This window comes from Lissotriton vulgaris, chromosome 5, assembly GCF_964263255.1.
Source record: "Lissotriton vulgaris chromosome 5, aLisVul1.2, whole genome shotgun sequence".
Lineage (NCBI taxonomy): Eukaryota > Metazoa > Chordata > Amphibia > Caudata > Salamandridae > Lissotriton > Lissotriton vulgaris.
Window position 1 is genome coordinate 2,031,921,855 of NC_141693.1, and position 23,593 is coordinate 2,031,945,447.

Below are 23,593 nucleotides of genomic sequence, written 5' to 3' on the forward strand. Positions count from 1 at the left end.
GGTCCAAGTTTGTTGTTCCCCGCAGATTTCAGAACTTTCTGCTTCGAAATGTGAGGAAAATGTGTTGTTTTTAAGAAAGTTTGAGGTTTGCTAGGGATTCTGGGTAACGGAACCTGGTGAGAGCCAGTCAAGTCTCTCCATACCGGACTCCTCTGTATGGGTTTGCTAGGTTTCCTGTTAGAAATGGAACCCCCACCTGGCTGAGGGTCGCACCCCAGTCCAGTAGGAACCCCACTCCCACGTACAGGAAGGGAGGGGCCCTTCCCCAAATGACGCCTGCTCCCCTTGGGAGGATGGTAGCGAGGGCAGGCAGGTTTATTCTCTTTAGTTAGCGGGCCAAGTATTTCGGATTGCACGTAGTGGTCGAGGAGACCCACGATAAAATAGACATGACACAGAGTTCTAGTAAAAATATAGAATTCTTGATATAACTCTCTCAGTAGGTGAATAACGATACAATCTCCACAGTACCCCCGATGAGGCTGTGATTCTAGTCTCAGGGTTCGTGGCGCACCAGCGGTGCGGCCTGGAGTAGGCGTCGTACTCCTGGTTCTGTCCTCAAAGTTCGTGGCGCACCAGCAGTGCAGGCAGGAGTACACTGGGTACTCAACGTGGAGTTCTCACAGTTCGTGACGCCCTCAGCAGTGCGGGCAGGAGTACACTGGGTACTCGGCGTGGAGTTCTCACAGTTCGTGACGCCCTCAGCAGTGCGGGCAGGAGTGCGGGAAGCACCCTATCTTGCTGCTGATCCGTACAGGTGGAAGACAGGCGTGAGCCGCGACACTGTCCGTCAGACTCAGGGGATGGTAATAGCTTGGAGCCGCGACAGCGTCCGCAGGCTCGGTGGTGGGGCAAGCTGAGAGCCGCGACAGTATCAGCAGGGCTCAGGTGAAGGCGAAGGCTTTGGGCCGCGACAGCGTCAGCAGGGCTCAGGTGATGGCGAAGGCTTGGGGGCGCGACAGCGTCAGCAGGGCCCTTGTGGATAGCGAAGACTTGGAGCCGCGACAGCGTCAGCAGGGCACTTGTGGATAGCGAAGACTTGGAGCCGCGACAGCGTCATCAGGGCACTTGTGTATAGCGAAGACTTGGAGCCGCGACAGCGTCATCAGGGCTCAGGTGATGCGAAGACTTGGAGCCGCGACAGCGTCAGCAGGGCACTTGTGGATAGCGAAGACTTGGAGCCGCAACAGCGTCAGCAGGGCTCAGGTGATGGCGAAGGCTTGGGGCCGCGACAGCGTTAGCAGGGCTCAGGTGATGGCGAAGGCTTAGGGCCGCGACAGCGTTAGCAGGGCCCTTGTGGATAGCGAAGACTTGGAGCCGCGACAGCGTCAGCAGGGCACTTGTGGATAGCGAAGACTTGGAGCCGCGACAGCGTCAGCAGGGCTCAGGTGATGGCGAAGGCTTGGGGCCGCGACAGCGTTAGCAGGGCTCAGGTGATGGCGAAGGCTTAGGGCCGCGACAGCGTTAGCAGGGCCCTTGTGGATAGCGAAGACTTGGAGCCGGGACAGCGTCAGCAGGGCTCTTGTGGATAGCGAGGTCTTGGAGCCGCGACAGCGTCAGCAGGGCTCTTGGTGATAGCGAAGACTTGGAGCTGCAACAGCGTCAGCAGGGCTCAGGTGATGGCAAAGGCTTGGGGCCGCGACAGCGTCAGCAGGGCCCTTGTGGATAGCGAAGACTTGGAGCTGCGACAGCGTCAGCAGGGCTCTTGTGGATAGCGAGGTCTTGGAGCCGCGACAGCGTCAGCAGGGCTCTTGGTGATAGTGAAGACTTGGAGCCGCGACAGCGTCAGCAGGGCTCTTGTGGATAGCGAGGTCTTGGAGCCGCGACAGCGTCAGCAGGGCTCTTGGTGATAGCGAAGACTTGGAGCCGCTCAGCGTCAGCAGGGCTCAGGTGATGGCGAAGGCTTAGGGCCGCGACAGCATCAGCAGGGCCCTTGTGGTTAGCGAAGATTTTAAGCCGCGACAGCGTCAGCAGGGCTCTTGGCGCTGGGCACACTCGTCGTGCCTTAGGAGGGCTCCCGGGGGTACCTCTTCGGAGGTTCCCCTAGCAGATCTGATTCTCTAGTTCCAGTGTCCTTCTTTTATCCCTCAAAATGTCTTTGATCTCCTTTCATGTAGGCCGGGGGTTTCCCTCCCTTAGGCCCGGTTGGGGGTGGCTCCCGTCATGGGCCACCTCATCCTTTGAAGCAGGAAGGCAGGGTCGTCAGCCGCCCAGCAGGAAGCGGCGCTAGCATTATGGGGGCCAGGACGCAGCCTTGAAACTACTCCTCCCCTCTAATCTAATCAGACAGCAGATACCAGATGGCGGAGTTTCCCCAGGCCCTGTCACTGTCTCCAGGCGGGGAATACACATCCTAGCAGTATCGTCCAGCTAGATTGCCTGGAAGATAGTCCGAGTCCAGAAGTCCTATTTCTAGACCTAGGAGGTGGCGAGCACTCTTCCTAAAGAGTGTATCACGTAATTCTGAATTTAGGGGTGTCAGTCTCATATTTCCTCTACGTTCCCCGGGTCAGATAAATAATATGGGGAATGGATCGAAAAGCTACTAAAACAAGATGGCTGCCAACTACTACGAGGTCATGCCACCCGCACCTGAGCAGGCCAGGTCCAACATTTCCCTAGGTGCCGGCCAAGCTAGGGTCCCAAACCCACACTAGGCACTTTGCAAAAAAAGGGTCGGTTTTCATTGTAAAAATGCGGTGTCCACATTGTGTTTTGAGCCGTGTCCTGTCACAGGCACCAAGGCTACCCTCTGTCAAGGGCTCCAGATGCTTTGCAGAGACAGAACCGCTGCTAGACCCAAACTCCCACTCACTGGTGTCGCAGCGAATTAATCTACTAGACCAGCGAGGGGGGGAAAGGGGAAGTGGAGTGAGAAAGAAGAGACACTCTGTTGCTGGCACCCCGGTCAGATTCTGGAATCTTCCACAGCTTCTTCTGACTTCTTGTGGGTGTCTAATGCACATAAAGGGGGAAGGAATTTTTTAGAACACTACACTAAGAATCACTAAGCAATCAATACTCTAAATAGCTCTTATCCTACCAGCTCACTGCAGAGTCTTCGCCACTCTTCTATATATATTGGAATGATGGTGGAGATTCTGTCTAAAAGAGAAAAGCTACATTATAGACTTTCTTTCTAGTCAGCTGGGTGATTTCTTGGCATGCTCAGTTCGGAAGGATCCTACCTGTTGAACCTCCAGCGACAGCCTTAAATTGTCGGTTCCTTTTTAGTCCTTTACAGTCTGTGAGAACTATATACAAGCTGTGGTGGATTTGGACCTTCCGTAGCGCGCAAAAAGGATAAAGGGAGGTAAGAAGGGAAAAGGGAAAGCAAGGTTGTGAGAAGTTGGCCTGTTAGGTAGTGTTTCCAATTCTGGAACCACTTGGTATCAGTCCAAACAAACCCCAAAGATGTCTGGTTGTAAGTCAACCTTGTTAGACAAGCTATCCTAGTGGTAGCATGGACTAAGCAGCCTTAAAGGCTTAACTTAAGAGGTCGTGTTAAGCGAGCTGTTTTACCACATACAATCCTGTAATCAAATGAAAGGACACCACACAAGTATATATTATAAAAATATATGTATTTATTTCTAAATTACTCCCCAGTACTCTTTATGAGGAAAGGGGCACAAGCGTTAAATCAAAAGCACTGTTACACATATAAAGTTGCACAATTATGGATGAGGGCGGGTGGCCACTCAGACCATATATTAAAAAAGTGGTATAAGTAACACTTATCGAACAATGGTTAGGCCTAGGGCCTAGAGATTCGCTGGGAGCAGTCAGGACTAGCAATGATGAAGTCGGGAGTAGCCCACAGGAGACGGGTGCAGCACGGAAAGTGCGGCGCGCACCAATGCACTGTCAATGGTGCGTAAAAGTCAGTTAAAGTGAATTAAAAGATACTTCCGCTGAACCTAGGAACACAAAACTTTAGACACAGACCCTAGAGGTGTGTACCAGTGTATAGACACCGGCGTTGCAATGTTACCTCACCCACAGGCCGTGGGTGCACAGGGTCGAAGTGGCGTCGGGTTCTGTCACGCAGGTTCTTGGTGCTTGAAGCTGTTGCAGCTGCAGGCGCTGTGAAGCAGAAGTGTCCGGTGCGATCCAAGGGTGGATCGAAGTAGAAAAGTACCTGAAAGCAGAGGGGACAGAGTCTGGGTCACTCAGCAGTGACCAGGGTGGAACCAGGACGGAACCAGGCAATGTCGGGCGCAATCAGGCGGTTGTCGATAGGCTTCTCTCCGCTGTCACGTGGGCTCTGGGGCATCTGCGACGTCCAGGAGCAGGTCACGATCTGTCCCACGTAGGCTCTCGCCGTCAGCACCGTCGGCTTCAAGATTGCAGCAAACAGCACTTGGCAAAAGCAATCCACGCGGAACCGGGAGATTGCTTATCACTCGAACCAGGAGGGTCAGAGTGGGGGCTCCTTTTCACAGGAGCTGGTGCAGATCTGGAGCAACCAGAAAAGCGAGTCGTATTTCAAGTTTCGTCGGCACAGGGGCCACAAGCCAGCTGGCAAGTGACCGGGCCAACGCGTCGAGCGCACACAAGCAGAAGGGCCCCACGCAGCACTCGTCGAGTGTGGAGGGGTGAGCTTTGGTGCAAGTGGAGCTCGGGGCTGGGGCTTCTCAAACCCCGGTGCACAGCTTCGAGGATCACTCGTGGGCTGCACGGTCAGCGTCTCGTGGCCTTTTCAAGATGGCGTGCCCCACGCTTCCGGTCGCCTCCACGGGTCTCAGCTCTGCAGGGACTGTGGATCGGGCAGGTAGAAGGCAGGCAAGCTTGATCTCGTCGATCTCTGTCGCTCGAGTTCCGGCGGGAACTGCAACAAAGCAAGGGTCGAGGGCTGGATGGTGCCTGTTTGCACAGGGTGGTCACTCCTTGACCACAAGGGAGATTCTTCAGTCTTCTCACGTCGTGTAGAAAGTCGAAGGGTCCAGAATTCGTTTCTTATGTTTCTTCAGGATGATCTGAGTTCCATTGGGACTGCTCCCCCTCTTATTCGAATCTCGGGGGTTGGACATCCTGCTAGGTCCCCTCCTATGGGTGGGACCCAGGAAGGGGGTGGTTACACCCCTCTCCTTTGGTCCTGGCCGCGCTGGGACAGGGGCTGGGAGGCCCCAGAACCGGTTTGGCCGGATTATGCAAGGGGCAGCCTTGTGCTCCCCATGCAGTGTCTGGTTTCTTTGAAACCTCCCTACTCCAATCCACTATCTCCTGTCTGGGGTGGTTTGACACCGCCCTGTGACAGGAAACTCTTTGTCCAGGCCTCCTCTGCCGGGTTTCGGTCAGCAGCAGGAGGCCAGACCCGTGTCTGTGGCAGGGGCATCCATTTTGTGGATCTGAGGCTCATTTTAAATCAACCGCGTTTCAGTAAAGTAACATGTCTTCTCCCTCTAGAAGGGTGGAATGCTACCCCCGTCGCCAGAACTGGCGAGGGGGTAGTATTCCAATTCGTATGACACCTTACACGACATGTTTTGATAAAGCCAAACCAAAGTTGCTATATAACCGCGAGGATTATAAGGCGCTTAAGAGTATATGGTATGGCATTGTCCCGGATCAGCTTAGGGAGTTGTTCCCGACAGCTGCAGACAGGCTCAGCTCATGCCAGAGCACCATCTCACATAAAACCACGCACTCTGCCTCCAGGATTGATGAGGCCTTCCATAGGAGTGGCTTACAGGCTATATATGTGTCCAGATATAGGTTTAGATATAGGTATACTATATCTAAGCAAGGGGTGATTACACCCACTTGCCCCAGCTGAGTGATCAGCCAGTTGTGTCAATTTAAGAACCAGCCAGGGGTGGCAAAAGCTATGCTTCAGCCCCTGGTAGGCCTTGGTGGCACCTATGCCCTGGGCACCTATAGTGCATGGTACAGGGGCTGACAAGGAGTCCATTTACAATTGTGGTATGTACCTATAGCACATGTATTATAAATTTAGAGAGAGAACAGCAGGCTGGGGGTCTGATTAGCAGGCCCACAGCCTTAGTAAGTCGAAAACCAGTGAAGCAAAAAGCAAAAATTGGGGTGACCATAGGATAGCAGACCCTACTCTCCTACATAACCCCCCCCCCCCCCAAACGCAGGGACATTAAACTTAACCTTGACCAGATAAGTCTTCATGTTCTAAGTGGAAGTACCTGGAGAGACCATCTGCATTACCATGGTCAGTCCCTGGGCGGTGCTCCACTGTAAAGTCCATCCCCTGTAGGGAAATGGACCACCTGAGCAGTTTGGGATTTTCACCCTTCATCTGATTTAGCCACAAGAGGGGCTTATGGTCTGTCTGAATTAGGAAGTGAGTACCAAACAAGTATGGCCTCAACTTCTTCAGGGCCCAAACCACAGCAAAGGCCTCCCTCTCAATAGCTGACCAACGTTTCTCCCTGGGGGTCAGCCTTCTGCTAATAAAAGCAATGGGCTGGTCTTGACCATCTTGATTAAGTTGTGAAAGCACAGCTCCCACCCCCAACTCAGAAGCATCTGTCTGTACAATGAACTGTTTGGAGTAGTCAGGACTCTTCAGGATAGGTGCAGAGCACATGGCCTTCTTCAGGTCATCAAATGCCTTTTGACAGCTAACTGTCCACTGAACCTTTTTGGGCATCTTCTTGGATGTCAAGTCATTCAATGGTGTCACAATGGACCCATAGTTCTTTACAAATTTTCTGTAATACCCAGTCAGGCCCAAGAAGGCTCTGACTTGTGTCTGGGTAGTTGGAGGAGCCCAGTCCTGTATGGTCTGGATCTTGCTCTCCAGTGGTTGAACTTGACCCCCACCTACTAGGTGGCCCAAGTACACAACCTTGCTCTGCCCTATCTGGCACTTAGTAGCCTTGATAGTCAGGCCTGCCTTTTGCAGGGCCTCCAGAACCTTCTTCAGGTGGATCAGGTGATCCTCCCAGGTGGAGCTAAAGACAGCAATATCATCTAGATATGCTGCACAAAAGTCATCCAGCCCAGCAAGGACTTGATTCACCAACCTTTGGAAGGTGGCAGGTGCATTCTTCAAACCAAAGGGCATTACCACAAACTGATAATGTCCACTAGGGGTAGAGAATGCTGTTTTGGCTTTTGACTCTTCAGCTAGTCTGATTTGCCAGTAGCCAGCTGTCAAATCAAATGTGCTCAGAAACTTGGCAGAAGCCAATTTATCAATGAGCTCATCTGCTCTTGGAATGGGATGAGCATCTGTCCTAGTGACAGCATTGAGACCTCTGTAGTCCACACAAAACCTCATTTCTCTCTTCCCATCTTTGGTATGAGGTTTTGGCACAAGGACCACTGGGCTAGCCCATGGGCTCTCTGATGGCTCAATCACTCCAAGCTCCAACATCTTTTGCACCTCAGCCTTTATACAATCCCTGACATGGTCAGGTTGCCTGTAGATCTTATTCTTCACAGGCAGATTGTCACCAGGGTCCACCTCATGGGTGCACCAGTTAGTCTGACTGGGTGTGAGTGAAAACAAATGTCTGTGGGCCTGCAACACCTGTCTGCAGTCCACCTGTTGCTGCTCAGTGAGGCTGCCTGCCAAGGCTACTCCATCAACTGAACCATCATCAGGGTTCTGGGAAAGCAGGTCTGGGAGAGGGTCACTCTCTTCCTCCTGTTCCCCATCTGTGGCCATGAGGAGACTCATGTCCTCCCTGTCAACAAATTCTTTCAAACGATTTACATGGAGCACCCTGTGGGGGCTCCTAGGGGTACCAAAGTCAACCAAGTAGGTGACTTCTCCCTTCTTTTCAATGATAGGGTAGGGTCCAGTCCATTGGTCCTGGAGAGCTGCTGGCCCCACTGGGTCCAACACCCACACCTTCTGCCCTGGCTGGTACTCAACCAGAACAGCCTTTTGGTCATGCCAGGCTTTCTGTAATTCCTGACTTGCCTCAAGGTTTTTGGATGCTCTCTCCATGTATTCAGCCATCCTGGAGCGGAGACCAAGTACATAGTCCACAATGTCTAGTTTAGGCTTTTTGAGAGGTAACTCCCATCCTTCCTTCACCAAACTCAATGGACCTCTTACAGGGTGGCCAAACAAAAGTTCAAAAGGGCTGTAGCCAACCCCCTTCTGTGGGACCTCTCTGTAAGCAAAGAGCAAGCAGGGTAAAAGGATGTCCCATTTCCGCCTAAGCTTCTCTGGTAAACCTTTTATCATTCCCTTTAGGGTCTTGTTGAACCTTTCCACAAGCCCATTGCACTGTGGATGGTAGGGTGTGGTAAACTTATAGTTTACTCCACACTCTTTCCACATTGTTTTTAAGTATCCAGACATAAAGTTAGTACCTCTGTCTGAAAGAACCTCCTTTGGAAAGCCCACTCTTGAGAAAACTGCAATGAGGGCTTTTGCCACCACAGGAGCTGTGGTGGTCCTCAGGGGAATTGCCTCTGGATACCTGGTGGCATGATCCACTACCACCAGTATAAATCTGTGCCCAGATGCTGTTGGAGGATCCATGGGACCCACAATGTCTATTCCAACTCTTTCAAAGGGTACCCCCACCACAGGTAGTGGTATCAGGGGGGCCTTTGTTGTGCCACCTGACTTACCACTGGCTTGGCAAGTGACACAGGAGCGACAAAACTCCTTGACATTTTCTGACATGTGAGGCCAGTGAAAGTGTGGAACAAGCCTGTCCCAAGTCTTATTCTGGCCTAAGTGTCCTGCAAGGGGAATATCATGGGCCAAGGTAAGAAGGAAGCCCCTAAACTTCAAAGGTATAACCAACCTCCTGGTTGTGCCAGGCTTGGGGTCTCTAGCCTCTGAATAAAGGAGTCCTTCATCCCAATACACTTTATGGGTACCTTGAGCATTCCCTGCAGCCTCAGCAGCAGCTTGCTGTCTGAGGGGTTCAAGTGAAGGGCAATCTAATTGGGCCTGCCCCAGGTCTGCCCTTGAGGGTCCCCCTGTCCCCAGAAACTCAACCTGATCAGGTTCAAGCTCCTCTGAGACAGTCTCCTCTTGGACTGCAGAATCAGTTTCCTGTGAAACTTGATCCTCAACCTGGGGCAAGTGGGAAGGCACAGCCTTAACCCTCTTGCTCCTTCTCTTGGGTTGTGGTTGGTCTAATGTTTCAAGATCCACCACTGGTTCAGGAAGGCACTTCTTAGCCTGAGACCTTGTCACTGCAAGGACATGAGCTGAAATCCCTAGCATTTCTGCATGAGTCCTGTACTCCACTTCTGACCAAACTGAGCTTTCAAGATCATTGCCTAACAGACAGTCTACTGGGAGGTCTGCACTCACAACAACTTTCTTTAGGCCATCTACCCCTCCCCAGGAGAAGTTCACAACAGCCACACTATGGGAAGTAGTGGAGTTGCTTGCATTGGTCACTAGATAACTTTCACCTAGTACAATCTGTCCAGGGTCCACAAAGCCAGGTGTCACCATTGTGACACTGGCACAAGTGTCCCTGTAGGCCTGAACAGTTTCTCATTAATTAAGGGAGTCTGCCTATATTTGCCCAGGTTACTGGGGCTTACTGCAGTGGGCAAAGATAAGTCCACATCATATAGGAGAACTGCCTGTGTGGGGATTCTGACTAGGCCAGATTCCACCTCAGTACCCAGGGTCAACCCTACTAAACCCTTTGGCTGTGTACCACCACTGTTAACTGTACTAGGGGGTGCAGGTGCTTTAGGAGCTGCAGTGGTGGGGACTGGATTTTTCTTAGTGCATTCACTGCCCCAGTGTGAAACTGATTTGCAGGTATTACACCAAGGTTTCTTTGGGCCATCATTCTTCTTTTTCTTGTTTCCATTTTGGGAACCCCCCTCCTTATTACTAGTTTGGGGGCCTGAAGACTTCTGGTCCTTTTCTTTATCTTTCTGATTCCCACCCTTCTGGTCTGTTTTCTTCTGGTCACCTTGGTTCTGGTTTTTCTGCTTAATCCTTGTTCTGACCCATTTGTCTGCCTTCTTTCCCAATTCTTGGGGAGAGGTCAAATCAGAGTCAACAAGGTATTGATGCAACAGCTGGTTCTGACAGTTATTAAGGATCTGCTCTCTCATCATAAGATTGTACAATCCTGTATAGTCTGAAACTTTACTTCCCTGCAGCCAACCCTCCAGAGCCTTAGTGGCACAATCTACAAAATCAGTCCAGTCCTGAGTCTGTGCTTTTTGGGTGTCTCTGAACAACAACCTGTATTGCTCAGTGGTTAGGCCAAACCCTTCAATAAGAGCACTCTTCAGAACAGAGTAGTTTTTGGCATCCTCAGGTCTAACAGTGAGGAGCCTGTCCCTCCCTTTCTCAGAAAAGGAGTACCATAAAATTGCTGCCCACTGATCCTCAGGGACCTGCTGTACCATGCAGGCCCTCTCAAGAGCAGTCATCCATTTGTGGATATCATCCCCTTCCTTGTAGGGGGGCACAATTTTTGTCAGGTTTCTATTGTCATAGGCCCTGTCTTTTTCTTTAGGAACTTTGCTGCCACCAGTGGCATCTAAGCCACACAATTTTCTTTCTCTTGCTAAAGCAAGTTTAGCTTGAGCCAAGGCTACCTCTTCCCTTTCTATTTGGAGTTGGACAGCCCTCATCCTGGCCCTATGCTCTTTTCTCTGGGAGGAAGTCATTCCTCTTTGAGATTCTCTTGAGGCACTAGAAAGATGAGAGTCCCCTGATAGAGATCTCACCCTCCTGTTGCCTGGGAGAATTTGGTTATGAGATCTGGAGTGGTGCTGGCCCTCTCCATTCCCATGTAGGTCCAAGTTGGCCTGGTTAAGCCTGGCAACCTGTACCTGGTTTCCCCTCTGATCCTGATCTTCAGGCTCTTCTACATCAGAGCCTTCCTCTTCCTCTTCCTCCTCCTCTTCTTCTTCTGGAAGATTCTCATTCTCAGGGGAGTGTATCCCTTCACCTGATTCTAAGGGAGCCTGACTCACCTTATCTAGGTCATCCTTTTCTAGGAGAGCTACTAGGGAAGGAATGGTAGGGCCTCTGCCCTTTTTTAGCCCCCTGGCTGTGCACAAGGCACTCAGGTCTTTGTGGCTAAGGTTGTCATATCTGGATGTTGTCCCTATAGGATCAACTATTACAGGAGCAGAGCCTGAGGCTCTACCTGTATCAGACATGACTGCTAGTGAGGTGTAAGTGATGCACTTACCTACACTAAGTGGTTTCCTACTGTACCTTGCTAGTGAGTTGTAGTCAGGGTGTGCTAATCCCTTTAATCTACAACTACTAAGTTCAGTAGAACTTAATATGCTAAGCTTTTGATTTATATGTACCTAGAGGTACTTGATGTGATCTTTCAATTTGATAAAGATTGCAATGGTAAAACAAACAGCAAGCTCAAATCCGCACCGCTGCACACCAATGTGAGAAGTTGGCCTGATATGTAGTGTTTCCAATTCTGGAACCACTGGGTATCAGTCCAAACAAACCCCAAAGATGTCTGGTTGTAAGTCAACCTTGTTAGACAAGCTATCCTAGTGGTAGCATGGACTAAGCAGCCTTAAAGGCTTAACTTAAGAGGTCGTGTTAAGCGAGCTGTTTTACCACATACAATCCTGTAATCAAATGAAAGGACACCACACAAGTATATATTATAAAAATATATGTATTTATTTCTAAATTACTCCCCAGTACTCTTTATGAGGAAAGGGGCACAAGCGTTAAATCAAAAGCACTGTTACACATATAAAGTTGCACAATTATGGATGAGGGCGGGTGGCCACTCAGACCATATATTAAAAAAGTGGTATAAGTAACACTTATCGAACAATGGTTAGGCCTAGGGCCTAGAGATTCGCTGGGAGCAGTCAGGACTAGCAATGATGAAGTCGGGAGTAGCCCACAGGAGACGGGTGCAGCACGGAAAGTGCGGCGCGCACCAATGCACTGTCAATGGTGCGTAAAAGTCAGTTAAAGTGAATTAAAAGATACTTCCGCTGAACCTAGGAACACAAAACTTTAGACACAGACCCTAGAGGTGTGTACCAGTGTATAGACACCGGCGTTGCAATGTTACCTCACCCACAGGCCGTGGGTGCACAGGGTCGAAGTGGCGTCGGGTTCTGTCACGCAGGTTCTTGGTGCTTGAAGCTGTTGCAGCTGCAGGCGCTGTGAAGCAGAAGTGTCCGGTGCGATCCAAGGGTGGATCGAAGTAGAAAAGTACCTGAAAGCAGAGGGGACAGAGTCTGGGTCACTCAGCAGTGACCAGGGTGGAACCAGGACGGAACCAGGCAATGTCGGGCGCAATCAGGCGGTTGTCAATAGGCTTCTCTCCGCTGTCACGTGGGCTCTGGGGCATCTGCGACATCCAGGAGCAGGTCACGATCTGTCCCACGTAGGCTCTCGCCGTCAGCACCGTCGGCTTCAAGATTGCAGCAAACAGCACTTGGCAAAAGCAATCCACGCGGAACCGGGAGATTGCTTATCACTCAAACCAGGAGGGTCAGAGTGGGGGCTCCTTTTCACAGGAGCTGGTGCAGATCTGGAGCAACCAGAAAAGCGAGTCGTATTTCAAGTTTCGTCGGCACAGGGGCCACAAGCCAGCTGGCAAGTGACCGGGCCAACGCGTCAAGCGCACACAAGCAGAAGGGCCCCACGCAGCACTCGTCGAGTGTGGAGGGGTGAGCTTTGGTGCAAGTGGAGCTCGGGGCTGGGGCTTCTCAAACCCCGGTGCACAGTTTCGAGGATCACTCGTGGGCTGCACGGTCAGCGTCTCGTGGCCTTTTCAAGATGGCGTGCCCCACGCTTCCGGTCGCCTCCACGGGTCTCAGCTCTGCAGGGACTGTGGATCGGGCAGGTAGAAGGCAGGCAAGCTTGATCTCGTTGATCTCTGTCGCTCGAGTTCCGGCGGGAACTGCAACAAAGCAAGGGTCGAGGGCTGGATGGTGCCTGTTTGCACAGGGTGGTCACTCCTTGACCACAAGGGAGATTCTTCAGTCTTCTCACGTCGTGTAGAAAGTCGAAGGGTCCAGAATTCGTTTCTTATGTTTCTTCAGGATGATCTGAGTTCCATTGGGACTGCTCCCCCTCTTATTCGAATCTCGGGGGTTGGACATCCTGCTAGGTCCCCTCCTATGGGTGGGACCCAGGAAGGGGGTGGTTACACCCCTCTCCTTTGGTCCTGGCCGCGCTGGGACAGGGGCTGGGAGGCCCCAGAACCGGTTTGGCCGGATTATGCAAGGGGCAGCCTTGTGCTCCCCATGCAGTGTCTGGTTTCTTTGAAACCTCCCTACTCCAATCCACTATCTCCTGTCTGGGGTGGTTTGACACCGCCCTGTGACAGGAAACTCTTTGTCCAGGCCTCCTCTGCCGGGTTTCGGTCAGCAGCAGGAGGCCAGACCCGTGTCTGTGGCAGGGGCATCCATTTTGTGGATCTGAGGCTCATTTTAAATCAACCGCGTTTCAGTAAAGTAACATGTCTTCTCCCTCTAGAAGGGTGGAATGCTACCCCCGTCACCAGAACTGGCGAGGGGGTAGTATTCCAATTCGTATGACACCTTACACGACATGTTTTGATAAAGCCAAACCAAAGTTGCTATATAACCGCGAGGATTATAAGGCGCTTAAGAGTATATGGTATGGCATTGTCCCGGATCAGCTTAGGGAGTTGTTCCCGACAGCTGCAGACAGGCTCAGCTCATGCCAGAGCACCATCTCACATAAAACCACGCACTCTGCCTCCAGGATTGATGAGGCCTTCCATAGGAGTGGCTTACAGGCTATATATGTGTCCAGATATAGGTTTAGATATAGGTATACTATATCTAAGCAAGGGGTGATTACACCCACTTGCCCCAGCTGAGTGATCAGCCAGTTGTGTCAATTTAAGAACCAGCCAGGGGTGGCAAAAGCTATGCTTCAGCCCCTGGTAGGCCTTGGTGGCACCTATGCCCTGGGCACCTATAGTGCATGGTACAGGGGCTGACAAGGAGTCCATTTCCAATTGTGGTATGTACCTATAGCACATGTATTATAAATTTAGAGAGAGAACAGCAGGCTGGGGGTCTGATTAGCAGGCCCACAGCCTCAGTAAGTCGAAAACCAGTGAAGCAAAAAGCAAAAATTGGGGTGACCATAGGATAGCAGACCCTACTCTCCTACAAAGGTGAAGCGCAATGAAGGGAGGATTTGCCAACAGCTAAACTGTACATTAACCCTTTCGATGCTGATGACGAGCTCAGCTCGTCATCACCCACGGGTGTCGTGTGCTGATGACGAGCTGAGCTCGTCATGGTGCCACTAAAATGGCATTTTCCAGCACAGGGGGGGAAAACGCCCAGCAGCCATGTGGTTAAACGCGGTAGCAGGAGTCTTACGGTTCTCAGGGTTGCTGAATAGTCACCAAATTCTCCTGACAGCTGGCGCTGACGTTGATAACTGCTCTGGCTCAAAGGTTCCAAATACTGCCTCAGAAGTCTCAATGTCCTGCCCTTAAACCTGTTGCTCTCTTCAGGGTCGTGTGCTTTGAAGTTCGTGGCCGAGAAGAGCTCCGCTGCTTCTGACTGGAATTCTCATAGAGAGTTGCTATTCCGCTACCACAGAGCGAAACCGGGAACTAAACAGCTGCTCCTGAAGTCTCTCTCAAACTATATTGTACGGGAAGGCTACTCGTACCTCAGAATGAACGCTACTCCCAAACTATGAATTCCGTTTTCTCCCGCTATGAATATAAGCGCGGAGAAACGGGTACAGGCTGCTACTCTAGGAACAATTCAAATTGAAGTGCCCAGCTTGCCAGGCTCGCGCTCCCCACATAAACTATACCGCCTAGCCACCCAAATATTCGCAGCTCCCTGGCGACTTTGGCGGCCATCTTGGGAAGGACAATTACTATTTAATATAATGCCATATATTGACAGTCCTGGGTTTAACCAGAAATCGAGAGTGCCTAAACCCTCCAGGATTGTCAATTGCAGCCACAATATGTTTCCTGACACCCACACAAGTGAGGTACCATTTTACTCGGGAGACTTATGGTAACACCGAATTGTAGAGCAACTGTTATTACCTATTGAATTTCAATGCATTTCTGCCTTCGAAATAAAAGACAATGTGCAAAAAAAAGTCTTTTTAAAAAAAATCCCTCTAATTCACATGCTAGTATGGGTAGCCACAATTTCAGAGAGGTAAAAATAACCACTGCTTCTAAACATCAGATGTTGCCCCCATTTTGGAAATGCATAAGTTTCTTTGGTACCGATTTTTCCCTCTTTATATTTTACCAAATGAATTGCTATAGACCCGGGACACAATGAAGAAGCATTGGACGACGCTGCTCAGTTATTGGCTCCGGGTTCGTCGGGTTCTTGGTGAACCTGCAAGTCCTATATATCCCCACAACCAGAGAGGTCCAGCGGATGTAACGGTATATTGGTTTAATCTGTCATACTTAGAAGACGTTTGTCATACTTAGAAGACGTTACAGGTGAAAACGCAGGCACAAATGGCAGTTTTTTCAACTCAATTTCAATATTCTTTTTTATTTCAACTGTTACTTTCTAAAAGAAAACCTTAAAGGATCTATAAAATGGCCCCTTGCTGAATTCAGAGTTTGTTTTACTTTTCAAAAACGTATAGCTTTCCATGATCCATTATTGGTTTCACACACATTTCTACCACTAACCGGAAGGAGGAAGAAAGCACAAAAAAATAGGACAAATAGGCTATGTCTCAGTAAAATACCAAAACTGAGGAGAAAACGTTGGTTTTCTGACAAACGTCTGCCTGCCCCTGATATCTGGGAAGATGGTGATTTTAGCCCCACAAAGCCTTTGTTGATATCATTTGCAGGGAAAAAACAAACACTTTCTTCTGTAGTATTTTTTTCTTAATTTTTCCCAAAAAACCGAACTTTTGATATATTTTGGTTAATTTCTCGGTCCCCTCCAGGGGAATCCACAAACCCTGGATACCTTTAAAATCCTCAGGGTGTTAGAAGAAAAGGATGCACATTTGATTGGTACCTTATGTGGACAAAGAGTTATGGGTCCTAAGCGAGAACTACCCCAAATAGCCAAACAAGGCTTGACACGGGGTGGCGGCTGGGGAGGCCTGGAAGAGTAGGGGTCAAGAAGGAGTTGAAGACACGTCTCTTTCCATCACAATGCATTAAGAGCCCCCACCTCAGCCCCTTCCTCCTAGCCCTCCTTGACTGTAGGCGGCCTTTGAGCATGGCAGCGCCCCATTGTGAGTCCATGCATGCACACATACATCCCTGTACATACTGACCAGAAGGATGTCCCTTCACCCTGTATCCCCGCTGCGAATCATGCAGCAGGAAGAGTAGAGCGCCCCCTGTCGCGGGTCAGTGCAGGTGCACCGGATGTGGACAGGACTTCGGGGCATCGTTCACTCGTCCCTGCTGGGAGCATCGCCTGATCCCAGGAGATGGAGGAGGCCAGGGCGCCCCCTGTCTGCCAGCTGAACCCCCTCCCAGGTAACCCCAAGGCACCTGTGGTCAGTGGTCCGCCGGAGCCTTGCACCCCAGGGCACCCCTCAAATCAGGGGTATCCACTGTGGGGTGGGTGTCAGTCCTGCTTCTAATGAGAGACACAGAGGGGGCGTCGGGTCCACACCCTTTCAACCACTGGCTTTCTTCAACTAGCCTCTTTCAGCCATTGGACGGAGACCCTGTCAATCATGGATTCTCTCAGCCCATTGGTGTATTCGGCTGCTGGCCTTTGGCTGTATCCTTCCACCTCTTCGCCAGTGATTGCACTGAACTGCATGAGGGACTCATTTACACTCTGTCTGCTCCTGCCGGGTTCTCCCCTGCAGCTCGCTGTGATATACCAATGCTGCACAATTACTCAGGAATGATGGCTTTGCCAATGCTTGTTATTATACATGAAAGGCATATAGACTGTTTTGGGGGAGGGGTATTGGCCTGACGACGTCATGTCACCAGGGAGCCCACCTCCCTCGGAGATCTTCTTTAAAAATTATTCTTTTAGATGTGACTCTTTGTAAGGTGGGCTCCGAGGGGCAGTCAGGGGTCTTTGTAAGGTAGGTACAGAGGGGCAGTCAGTGCTCTTTGTAAGGTGGGTACTGAGGGGCAGTCAGTGCTCTTTGTAAGGTGGGGTCTGAGGGGCAGTCAGTGCTCTTTGTAAGGTGGGCTCCGAGGGGCAGTCAGTGCTCTTTGTAAGGTTGGCTCCGAGGGGCAGTCAGGGCTCTTTGTAAGGTGGGCTCCGAGGGGCAGTCAGGGCTCTTTGTAAGGTGGGGTCTGAGGGGCAGTCAGTGCTCTTTGTAAGGTGGGCTCCGAGGGGCAGTCAGTGCTCTTTGTAAGGTTGGCTCCGAGGGGCTGTCAGGGCTCTTTGTAAGGTGGGCTCTGAGGGGCAGTCAGTGCTCTTTGTAAGGTGGGGTCTGAGGGGCAGTCAGTGCTCTTTGCAAGGTGGGCTCTGAGGGGCAGTCAGTGCTCTTTGTAAGGAGGGCTCCGAGGGGCAGTCAGTGCTCTTTGTATGGTGGGCTCTGAGGGGCAGTCAGTGCTCTTTGTAAGGTGGGCTCTGAGGGGCAGTCAGTGCTCTTTGTAAGGTGGGCTGCGAGGGGCAGTCAGTGCTCTTTGTAAGGTGGGCTCTGAGGGGCAGTCAGGGTTCTTTGTAAGGTGGCCTCCGAGGGGCAGTCAGTGCTCTTTGTTAGTTGGGCTCTGAGGGGCAGTCAGTGCTCTTTGTAAGGTGGACTCTGAGGGGCAGTCAGTACTCTTTGTAAGGTGGACTCCGGGGGGCAGTCTGAGCTCTTTGTAAGGTGGGCTCTGAGGGGCAGTCAGTGCTCTTTGTAAGGTGGGTACCGAGGGGCAGTCAGGGCTCTTTGTAAGGTGGTCTCCGAGGGGCAGTCAGTGCTCTTTGTAAGGTGGGCTCCGAGGGCCAGTCAGTGCTCTTTGTAAGGTGGGTACTGAGGAGCAGTCAGTGCTCTTTGTAAGGTGGGCTCTGAGGGGCAGTCAGGGCTCTTTGTAAGGTGGGCTCTGAGGGGCAGTCAGGGGTCTTTGTAAGGTGGGCTCTGTGGCGCAGTCAGGGCTCTTTGTAAGGTGGGTACTGAGGGGCAGTCAGTGCTGTTTGTAAGGTGGACTCTGAGGGGCAGTCAGTGCTCTTTGTAAGGTGGGTTCCGAGGGGCAGTCAGTGCTCTTTGTAAGGTGGGCTCTGAGGGGCAGTCAGTGCTCTTTGTAAGGTGGGCTCTGAGGGGCAGTCAGTGCTCTTTGTAAGGTGGGTTCCGAGGGGCAGTCAGTGCTCTTTGTAAGGTGGACTCTGAGGGGCAGTCAGTGCTCTTTGTAAGGTGGGTACTGAGGGCAGTCAGTGCTCTTTGTAAGGTGGGCTCTGAGGGGCAGTCAGTGCTCTTTGTAAGGTGGGTACTGAGGGCAGTCAGTGCTCTTTGTAAGGTGGGCTCCGAGGGGCAGTCAGTGCTCTTTGTAAGGTGGGCTCTGAGGGGCAGTCAGTGCTCTTTGTAAGGTGGGCTCCGAGGGGCAGTCAGTTCTCTTTGTTAGGTTGGCTCTGAGGGGCAGTCAGTGCTCTTTGTAAGGTGGGCTCTGAGGGGCAGTCAGTGTTCTTTGTAAGGTGGCCTCCGACGAGCAGTCAGTGCTCTTTGTAAGGTGGGCTGTGAGGGGCTGTCAGTGCTCTTTGGAAGGTGGGCTCTGAGGGGCAGTCAGGGTTCTTTGTAAGGTGGGCTCCGAGGGGCAGTCAGGGCTCTTTGTAAGGTGGGCTCTGAGGGGCAGTCAGAGCTCTTTGTAAGGTGGGCTCCGAGGGGCAGTCAGTGCTCTTTGTTAGGTGGGCTCTGAGGGGCAGTCAGTGCTCTTTGTAAGGTGGGTACTGAGGGGCAGTCAGTGCTCTTTGTAAGGTGGACTCTGAGGGGTAGTCAGTGCTCTTTGTAAGGTGGACTCCGGGGGGCAGTCAGAGCTCTTTGTAAGGTGGGCTCTGAGGGGCACTCAGTGCTCTTTGTAAGGTGGGTTCCGAGGGGCAGTCAGTGCTCCTTGTAAGGTGGGCTCCGAGGGGCAGTCAGTGCTCTTTGTAAGGTGCTCTGAGGGGCAGTAAGTGCTCTTTGTAAAGTGGGCTCTGAGGGGCAGTCAGTGCTCTTTGTAAGGTGGACTCTGGGGGCAGTCAGTGCTCTTTGTAAGGTGGGCTCTGAGGGGCAGTCAGTGCTCTTTGTAAGGTGCTCTGAGGGGCAGTCAGTGCTCTTCGTAAGGTGGGCTCTGAGGGGCAGTCAGCGCTCTTTGTAAGGTGGACTCTGTGGGCAGTCAGTGCTCTTTGTAAGGTGGGCTCCGAGGGGCAGTCAGTGCTCTTTGTAAGGTTGGCTCCGGGGGCAGTCAGTGCTCTTTGTAAGGTGGGCTCTGAAGGGCAGTCAGTGCTATTTTTATGGTGGGTACTGAGGAGCAGTCAGTGCTCTTTGTAAGGTGGGTACTGAGGGGCAGTCAGTGCTCTTTGTAAGGTGGGCTTTGAGGGGCAGTCAGTGCTCTTTGTTAGGTGCTTTGAGGGGCCATCAAAGCTCTTTGTAAGGTGGGCTCTGAGGGGCAGTCAGGGCTCTTTGTAAGGTGGGCTCTCAGGGGCAGTCAGTGCTCTTTGTAAGATGGGTTCTGAGGGGCAGTCAGGGCTCTTTGTAAGGTGGGCTCTGCAGGGCAGTCAGTGCTCTTTGTAAGGTGGGCTCTGAGGGCAAGTCAGTGCTCTTTGTAAGGTGGGCTCTGAGGGGCAGTCAGTGCTCTTTGTAAGATGCTCTGAGGGGCAGTCGGTGCTCTTTGTAAGGTGGGCTCCAAGGGGCAGTCAGTGCTCTTTGTAAGGTGGACTCTGAGGGGCAGTCAGTGCTCTTTGTAAGGTGGGTACTGAGGGGCAGTTAGTGCTCTTTGTAAGGTTGGCACTGAGGGGCAGTCAGGGCTCTTTGTAAGGTGGGCTCTGAGGGGCAGTCAGTGCTCTTTGTAAGGTGGGCTCTGAGTGGCAGTCAGGGCTCTTTGTAAGGTGGGCTCCAAGGGCAGTCAGTGCTCTTTGTAAGGTGGGCTCCGAGGGCAGTCAGTGCTCTTTGTAAGGTGGGCTCCGAGGGGCAATCAGTGCTCTTTGTAAGGTGGGCTCCGAGGGGCAGTCAGTGCTCTTTGTAAGGTGGGTACTGAGGGGCAGTCAGTGCTCTTTGTAAGGTGGGCTCTGAGAGGCAGTCAGTGCTCTTTGTAAGGTGGGCTCCGAGGGGCAGTCAGTGCTCTTTGTAAGATGCTCTGAGGGGCAGTCAGTGCTCTTTGTAAGGTGGGCTCTGAGGGGCAGTCAGGGCTCTTTGTAAGGTGGGCTCTGTGGGGCAGTCAGTGCTCGTTGTAAGGTGGGCTCTGAGGGGCAGTCAGTGCTCTTTGTAAGGTGGGCTCTGAGGGGCAGTCAGGGCTCTTTGTAAGGTGGGCTCTGAGGGGCAGTCAGTGCTCTTTGTAAGGTGGGTTCCGAGGGGCAGTCAGTTCTCCTTGTAAGGTGGGCTCTGAGGGGCAGTCAGTGCTCTTTGTTAGGTGGGCTCCGAGGGGCAGTCAGTGCTCTTTGTAAGGTGGATTCTGAGGGGCAGTCAGGGCTCTTTGTAAGGTGGGCTCTGAGGGGCAGTCAGTGCTCTTTGTAAGGTGGGCTCTGAGGGGCAGTCAGTGCTCGTTGTAAGATGCTCTGAGGGGCAGTCAGTGCTCTTTGTAAGGTGGGCTCCGAGGGGCAGTCAGTGCTCTTTGTAAGGTGGATTCTGAGGGGCAGTCAGGGCTCTTTGTATGGTGGGCTCTGAGGAGCAGTCAATGCTCTTTGTAAGGTGGGCTCCGAGGGGCAGTCAGTGCTCTTTGTAAGGTGGGCTCTGAGGGGCAGTCAGTGCTCTTTGTAAGGTGGGCTCTGAGGGGCAGTCAGTGTTCTTTGTAAGGTGGCCTCCGACGAGCAGTCAGTGCTCTTTGTAAGGCGGGCTCCGAGGGGCAGTCAGTGTTCTTTGTAAGGTGGCCTCCAACGAGCAGTCAGTGCTCTTTGTAAGGTGGGCTGTGAGGGGCAGTCAGTGCTCTTTGTAAGGTGGGCTCTGAGGGGCAGTCAGGGTTTTTTGTAAGGTGGGCTCCGAGGGGCAGTCAGGGCTCTTTGTAAGGTGGGCTCTGAGGGGCAGTCAGTGCTCTTTGTTGGGTGGGCTCTGAGGGTCAGTCAGTGCTCTTTGTAAGGTGGACTCTGAGGGGCAGTCAGAGCTCTTTGTATGGTGGACTCTGAGGGGCAGTCAGTGCTCTTTGTAAGGAGGGCTCCGAGGGGCAGTCAGTGCTCTTTGTAAGGTGGGCTCCAGGGGCAGTCAGTGCTCTTTGTAAGGTGGGCTCCGAGGGGCAGTCAGTGCTCTTTGTGAGGTGGGCTCCGAGGGCAGTCAGTGCTCTTTGTAAGGTGGACTCTGAAGGGCAGTCAGTACTCTTTCTGAGGTGGGCTCCGAGAGCCAGTCAGTGCTCTTTGTAAGGTGGGCTCCGAGGGGCAGTCAGTGCTCTTTGTAAAGTGGGTACTGACGGGCAGTCAGTGCTCTTTGTAAGGTGGGCCCCGAGGGGCAGTCAGTGCTCTTTGTAAGGTGGGCTCCGAGGGGCAGTCAGTGCTCTTTGTAAGGTGGGCTCCTAGGGGCAGTCAGTGCTCTTTGTAAGGTGGGCTCTGAGGGGCAGTCAGTGCTCTTTGTAAGGTGGGCTCTGAGGAGCAGTCAGTGCTCTTTGTAAGGTGGGCTCTGAGGGGCAGTCAGTGCTCTTTGTAAGGTGGGCTCTGAGGGGCAGTCAGTGCTCTTTGTAAGGTGGACTCTGAGGCGCAGTCAGGGTTCTTTGTAGGGTGCTCTGAGGGGCAGTCAGTGCATTTTGTAAGGTAGGCTCCGAGGGGCAGTCAGTGCTCTTTGTAAGGTGGGCTCTCAGGGGCAGTCAGTGCTCTTTGTAAGGTGGGCTCTGAAGGGCAGTCAGTGCTTTTTTATGGTGGGTACTGAGGGGCAGTCAGTGCTCTTTGTAAGGTGGCTATTGAGGGGCAGTCAGTGCTCTTTGTAAGGTGGGCTCTGAGGGGCAGTCAGAGCTCTTTGTTAGGTGCTTTGAGGGGCCATCAAAGCTCTTTGTAAGGTGGGCTCTGAGGGGCAGTCAGGGCTCTTTGTAAGGTGGGCTCTGAGGGGCAGTCAGGGCTCTTTCTAAGGTGGGCTCTGAGGGGCAGTCAGTGCTCTTTGTAAGGTGAGCTCTGAGGGGCAGTTAGGGGTCTTTGTAAGGTGGGCTCTGAGGCGCAGTCAGTGCTCTTTGTAAGGTGGGCTCCGAGGGGCAGTCAGTGCTCTTTGTAAGGTGGGCTCCGAGGGGCAGTCAGGGCTCTTTGTAAGGTGGGCTCCGAGGGGCAGTAAGTGCTCTTTGTAAGGTGGGCTCCGAGGGGTAGTCAGTGCTCTTTGTAAGGTGGGCTCTGAGGGGCAGTCAGTGCTCTTTGTAAGGTGGGCTCCGAGGGGCAGTCAGTGATCTTTGTAAGGTGGGCTCTGAGGGGCAGTCAGTGCTCTTTGTAAGGTGGGCTCTGAGGGGCAGTCAGGGGTCTTTGTAAGGTGGGCTCGGAGGGACAGTCAGTGCTCTTTGTAAGGTGGGCTCTGTGGCGCAGTCAGGGCTCTTTGTAAGGTGGGCTCTGAGGGGCAGTCAGTGCTCTTTGTAAGGTGGGCTCTGTGGCGCAGTCAGGGCTCTTTGTAAGGTGGGTACTGAGGGGCAGTCAGTGCTCTTTGTAAGGTGGGCTCTGAGGGGCAGTCAGTGCTCTTTGTAAGGTGGCTCTGAGGGGCAGTCAGTGCTCTTTGTAAGGTGGGCTCTGAGGGGCAGTCTGTTCTCTTTGTAAGGTGGGCTCTGAGGGGCAGTCAGTGGTCCCGGGTTGTCTCATCTAGACTAGTTTTCCGTTGCATGCTGGGAATTGTAGTCCGGTGTCTCAGTATAAGAGGAGGTCTCCCAGTCCCAGAAGTAAAAGACGAGCCTCTCTGACGTGGAGGCGGGGGGGCCGAGACCCCGAGTCTGTTGAAAAATAAATATGAAATCCCTGAGGCCCCAGCATCGCCCTCCCCCGTTTCATCCCTATCTGCCAATGTCTCTCCCTTTCCTCTTCCCTCCCCTCTCCTCTCTCCATCTCCTCCCTCGCTCCCGTACCTCCTCCTCCTCGGTACCCTTTCACCCTCTCCCCCGTGTCTCCCTCTCACACACCTCTCTGACCCCTCGCCCCCGTACCCCCATTACTCCCTCCCCCCCTCTCTCCGATGCCTCCTCCCTGCTCGCTCCTCCCCCTTGCTCCCACTCGCTTCTTTCTACCCCCCCTGCTCCCCTCTCCCCCATGATCCCCTCAGCCCCCCCCTTACCTCCAGGAGGTGGGGTACCCCCTTCCTGTTCAGATATTCTCTCGCCTCCGCGCCGTCCATGCTTCAGCGAGGTGCGGGGGGGGTAGGGGGGGCGAGGGGGGGGGGGGGGGGGGCGGGGTGTCCTGTCTCCAGCCTCGGAGGGGAGGGACCACTCTTCTAGTACGAGAGGGGCAGCGAGCGGAACGACTGCGACAAGCCCCCGCCCCCGCCCCCCACACACACACCCCCACCTTCATCCGTGTCAACCTTTTGTTTATTTATCGATGCGTTTTTCTCTCGCGCGGACTTTACCCGAAGGCGTCAGAGGCTTCACAGTGGGATCAGAACTGAGACAAGAGGACATTAGAAATGAACAAA

General features: G+C 52.6%; 1 protein-coding gene across 1 annotated transcript in view; it reads right to left on the reverse strand.

Moving 5' to 3' along the window:
- LOC147718071 (adenylate kinase isoenzyme 5-like) overlaps positions 1-23,345 on the reverse strand; it is a 312,172-nt gene extending 288,827 nt beyond the window's left edge. The window contains exon 1 of the mRNA XM_086919902.1: positions 23,237-23,345. Coding sequence (XP_086776028.1) covers positions 23,237-23,296 — 60 coding nt within the window. The 5' untranslated portion in view covers positions 23,297-23,345. The remainder of the gene's footprint in view (positions 1-23,236) is intronic.
- Positions 23,346-23,593: the final 248 nt, after the last annotated feature.